Genomic DNA, 5,174 nt, shown 5'->3' with positions numbered 1-5,174 from the left:
TATTAAAAACTCAGATGCGTCAAAATCTTCATTATTACAAATTCTATATGCAATGGTTTTACTTGATTTATATACACGTTAAAAAAGTTTAAATTTATGATGGGAATCCAAAGGGAAAACTAAAAGAACTTATTCTCTCAGTGAAGCACCGTGAGGCATGAAACCGCTTCCCGTCCGAAAGCCAAAAAGACCAAGTTGACATAGTCTGGTGGCTGGATGAGATGGGTCGTGATGAGGGGGATGAAGGGGAATGGGGGGAGGGGGATGAGGGGCGGCGGCGGTGCACGTGGACCAAGAGCCACGGCAAAGTCAAGTGCTGCAGTTGCCGTCGTGTGGCGAAAGTGACGCTTGCACAGCGTGCAGCGAGTGGCTGACATCTCGTGTGGCTGTTGGTTGAACGTTGAGCACATTAAATTGATGCGCTTGATAAGGATTACAACGAATAGGTGGCTTAAAAAGGACACGCGCTTCACAAAGAATGCACAAAAGTTAAAAGATTTGTACAGAAACACAAATTAATTTCAGACATAACTCTACTTTTAGCTTATATATTTATTAAAACATTTATTTTTGAAAATATTAAAAATATTTGTAGGGCCAATGGTGCGTATGCGTAATTAAAACGCCACCTATGCGGCTGTTCATTGAACTTGAAGAAAGCGGCGACTGCTTGCCCTTACTTATACCAACATCCCGCAGAGGGCGCCACATGGAGCGCAGTTCAAAGTAAGAAACAAATGCCTTACACTGCTCAAATTTTCCCATAAGAACATATCTATAAATAAATACTTTTTTTACATATTGGCTTTGGGTACTATTCCACTAAAATGTAATGCATGCAAATGAAAGCGAGTCATAGGCCTGCAATTAAATATCAAAAAGTGCATGATTAACTGCAAAAGGTTTTCCCACTCAACTGATTTTTTCATGGCATGACAATAAAAAGACCGGAGAGCGAGTGCTAATGGCATCGCAATCAGTTTAGCGCCAAGAGAGAGGACTCAACATTTTGTTTATTTTGCAATTTCATCCCCACCAGCGGGCATGCAATTTTGAGTAGTTGTCGTTCGACTGGCGCGCAGGCGGCACACAAAGCTACGTACTCCGGAAAGAGTACGGATTTTCGGAGACGTGATCATCAACGATTTTTTTTAATATTACCAAGGTCAGGTTTTTGCACCTTCTCCTACAATATTTTAGAAGCGAATAAAAATAGACATCGACAATTGCGTTGATATATTCATAAAACAACTAAAAACTTCTGATACGTGGCTCTATAAATAACTACATTTATGGTAAACCCATAATGAAATGCATAACATATTATTTTTGTAGCAAGCCCAAGATAAATCGCCATGTTTGAGGAGAGCAATATCCCCACCCCAGATACTTCGCTGTGGACACTTCAGGGGCGGCAAAGACCGAGTCCCGCCCAAAGGTTGCACAACCTCACCTCCGCCGGCTCAGCGAGCTCATCCTCCGGCCTGCCGATGCCGCAGAATATCTTCACGAATCCCGCTATCCAGCCGTCCAGCGTTATCAACCTCAACCACTCCACCGACGTGGTCATCGGTCCCATGACCCAATACCAGGGACCGGTATCCATATACTATATGGACTACATGGAGGCGCACGCCATGCAAACGGCCGCAGGTGAGTCCCCGATCCTGAAGGCAGTGGAAAATTATAGTTGTGCGGGAAATTAAACCAACATTCAATTAAGCAAATTTACATATTTCTGCTGTATTTACCAGTATGGGTATTTAGCTAACAATAATATAACAGAATAACTATATTGTTTTGCAAAGCAACTCTTTAAAGTTTATTGCTTTCCCAATATGGATATTTATCTATTTATTTAATTATAAATAATTATATTATTTTTTCAAAAAAACTATTCAGAGCTTATACGTACTTTATTAATATTTGTTCACTGTTTATTCACTTTAAAGTAGTAATATTATTCATTTTTTAACTTTTTAAACTAAATGTTGCAGTGTGCTGAACCCTATCATTTTATTCTCACCTAAATATAAAGGCATATTAGCTCCATTTAGCAAATTAAAATAATTTTTCAAGAGATAAACTGATTGTCTGAATTTATTACCATCACCTGATGATTTTAATTTTAATTTGTGCTCTGATTACTAATAAAGTGTTTTATTACGATTTCGCTTGACAAATTTAGTTGTATGACAACTGCATGTTGTGAAGCTCTGGATAAAAATATATAAACAAGCTTAAATTAAAAAAAAATAAATGAAGCATGTATAATCCGTTATGGCTAATAAGTTCCATAACTCGATCGAGCAATTTGGCAATGGGGTCAATAATTTAGCGAAAAGAACAGAGCAAATGAGCGATTTACCAAGGTAATTGAAATGCAAATAGCGTGGCGGTATTCCTGGAATCCCCGTACACATAAAAAAAAAACGTCGCGATCTCGAGCACCCAGAGAGAGCACTCGCTCAGTTGCACACCGTGCACACTCGCAGTGAGAGATAGTGGCTGTCCAGATGTTTGTGGATCAAACTTAAGCCACTTGGCGATGCACGGCGCACATTGCGCATACGTCACGTAGTACGCAAGAGCGGAAGGGTGAGAGAAATACGAGAAGTAAGAGTGCGCAGCGTGAGTGTGTGATGATAGTATGAAGTATGTGATATGCCAAAACAGCAACAAAAGGCCGGCGATATCATGACGCACCCTCAATCCCCTCTATCTCCCCTCTAAATATCACAATACCATAATACCAGCCAGAAACAAACACAAAACATGTCAACCAAGGGCAGAGCGAGATGGCTGCCTTTTTAGCCAGTGCTTTCGCCACTCTGTTTGCCAGCGTGTTTCTCTTTCTGTTCCATCGACAGCTGCGCCGCCTTTCAGTTGCTTGTGCGACGGGTTCAGGTGCGGTGGCGGTGGCGGTACCAGTGGCACTCCGGCGTCCGATTATCGGTCAAACCCATTATAAAACAATCAATTTGTAGACCACGGCTGTTCCCAGTATTTGTGCAGCCACTTAGTTATGCTATTTCCGATGACTCACCGCAGTCAATTACTCATAATGCACATATAGGCGTATAATGCCCTGTGTTTTGTCAAATACCAACGAGTTGTGATAAGCTCAGTGTGCCATGAAACTGCTACTGAAAGTTCACGCGGAACGCACGGCGCGCAGAAGACGCACTCCGGAGCCCAGTTTAGCCCATTCCCGGGATTCATCAAGTACATACGAACATAATCTGATATCTACTAATAAAATGAATTCACTGAAAGCTTTCACTGGTTTAAGTAAATACGAAAAAATATTTATAGTCCCTTTATTATAACTCAAATTAATTTTAGTAAATAATCATCACTTATTTTTAACTTTCCGCACAACAACAGATAAAGAAGATTGATAAGTTTTAATATGTAAAATGTTTTGTTTTTGGAATATACATATATATCCATTGAAACGATACCATTTCCACTTCTGAATCATATGCTAATTGATCGACTTTCGCTAATTTAGGAATCAACAGCAACAATGCCAATGGCAATGGCAACGCCAATCGAAGTCGCGATAAGTCGCCATCCAGACGAGTCACGCGTAACACCATCCTGCTGATCACGCTGATCCTGTTGGTCCTGGCCACCGCATTGGTGGTGCTCTACGTGGAACTCAATCGACCCAAGCCCGAGTTGCCCAGCAACAAGGCCATCTACTTTGGCAACAACTACGACCACCACACGTGTAAGTGGATGGCACTTCCAGCGTCCTTATAGCCAATTCACCAATTCTACAGTTCCGAATCTAGGAAACGGCCATCTCGTCGTCGACCGGAAGCAGTGGGGTGCCTCTGAGACTACTCAAGCTCTGACCATTCCCCTGAGGCGACCCATTCCCTACGTCCTAATCACTCACATTGGAGTGCAGTCGCAGCCCTGCGAGAACATCTACAAGTGCTCCATCAAGATGCGCACCATCCAGGACTCGGCCATTGCTGAGAAGGGTCTGCCGGACATCCAATCCAATTTCTATGTAAGTCTTTTCAAATCAAAGGAATTAATGTTTGGAAAATTAATAATTATTTAATTATTCATAAAGTTTGCTTGCATTTGTTTAAGTTATTTCTTGTAAAGGTGACTAAAAGTATGCAACCAATACAAAGTTCTGCACACTTTTACACACCTTAATAGGAAAATTAGAAGCCCCTTAAGGCATTTTTTTCGAGTGTAGTAGGAAGTGAAAATCCCGGCGCGTGCATTTGTGTTCCCGGCACGTTCACGTGCCTTTTTGGGCATTTCGCTTTCCGCTTACGCAAATTGTCAAATTTCCGAATTTGTTTCGACCAGGTTTCGGAGGAGGGCAACGTCTACGTGGGCCGCGGCTGGGACTGGGCCAACACGTATGCGAACCAGACATTGGCCATTACCTTCATGGGCGACTACGGTCGCTACAAGCCCAGTGCCAAGCAGCTGGAAGGTGTCCAATTCCTGTTGGCCCATGCCGTGGCCAACAGGAATCTTGAGGTGGACTACAAACTGGTGGCGCAAAATCAGGTACTTATACTAAGGCACCTATAACTACACCCATGTATCGTAATATATTTGATAATACATTTCCAGACGAAAACGACCAGGAGCCCGGGGGCATATGTGTATCAAGAAATCCGGAACTGGCCGCACTTCTACGGCTGCGGAATGGACGGAGCAGCGGCGTGTGGCAGCGAGTTGGGCATGAAAACGGAATCGTGGGATGCCAAGCAGTAGCTACAGACTTTGTTCTACCACCTAAGTGTAAACCAAACACAAACTGTATTTAATACATATACTAAGGCGAGTCGAGCTTTCTTTTAATCGGTTATGCTGGCTTCGAAAACGCAGTAAACCGGTTGGCAGCAAGCGGTTTTAGTTATAAAGCAGATCTCTCTCACTCTCTGTCTCTCTTTTTGGAGCTGTTTGTTTAAGTGTCGCTCAAAAAAGCTGGAAATTCCCAAGCCGCAGTAAACCTCTATCAGTGCCAATACCCCATACCAGTACCCCTTTCACTCCCTCATAGACGGGCTTAAACACCCATGAATCGAGTGTGTGAGTGTGTTAGTGAGTGTGTAAATATATGACAGCCTTTGTGCGGCAGTACAACATCATTATCGGTAGCTTCACTTCACTTGTGTAGACGATGTTGTGAT

The 5,174-nt window shown here is 42.6% G+C and overlaps 1 protein-coding gene across 4 annotated transcripts; it reads left to right on the top strand.

The window, feature by feature from the left end:
* Positions 1–1,045: 1,045 nt before the first annotated feature.
* On the top strand, positions 1,046–4,825 carry LOC6532599 (peptidoglycan-recognition protein LA). 4 transcript variants are annotated; one of them, XM_015193967.2, is made up of 6 exons: positions 1,051–1,165; positions 1,336–1,653; positions 3,515–3,736; positions 3,789–4,024; positions 4,339–4,545; positions 4,612–4,825. In XM_015193967.2, the coding sequence occupies exons 2-6, from the start codon at positions 1,356–1,358 to the stop codon at positions 4,753–4,755; spliced, it is 1,107 nt and encodes a 368-aa protein (XP_015049453.1). In that variant the 5' UTR covers positions 1,051–1,165; positions 1,336–1,355; the 3' UTR covers positions 4,756–4,825. The 4 variants fall into 4 exon arrangements, with proteins under 4 accessions (XP_015049455.1, XP_015049453.1, XP_015049456.2 ...); XM_015193970.3 differs by lacking the exons at positions 1,051–1,165; positions 1,336–1,653 and adding an exon at positions 2,891–3,291; XM_002093307.3 differs by lacking the exons at positions 1,051–1,165; positions 1,336–1,653 and adding an exon at positions 2,894–3,225.
* Positions 4,826–5,174: the final 349 nt, after the last annotated feature.

This window comes from Drosophila yakuba, chromosome 3L (genome assembly GCF_016746365.2).
Source record: "Drosophila yakuba strain Tai18E2 chromosome 3L, Prin_Dyak_Tai18E2_2.1, whole genome shotgun sequence".
NCBI classification, from domain to species: domain Eukaryota; kingdom Metazoa; phylum Arthropoda; class Insecta; order Diptera; family Drosophilidae; genus Drosophila; species Drosophila yakuba.
This window is presented reverse-complemented; position numbering and strand designations above follow the sequence as displayed.

What these genes read in the sequence shown, in the direction of transcription:
- LOC6532599 (XM_015193967.2), top strand. Translation starts at nt 1,356, where the DNA reads ATGTTTGAGGAGAGCAATATCCCCACCCCAGATACTTCGCTGTGGACA. An exon ending in CGCCATGCAAACGGCCGCAG is followed by an intron (nt 1,654 to 3,514) that starts GTGAGTCCCCGA and finishes TCGCTAATTTAG; the next exon opens with GAATCAACAGCAACAATGCC. An exon ending in ACATCCAATCCAATTTCTAT is followed by an intron (nt 4,025 to 4,338) that starts GTAAGTCTTTTC and finishes TGTTTCGACCAG; the next exon opens with GTTTCGGAGGAGGGCAACGT.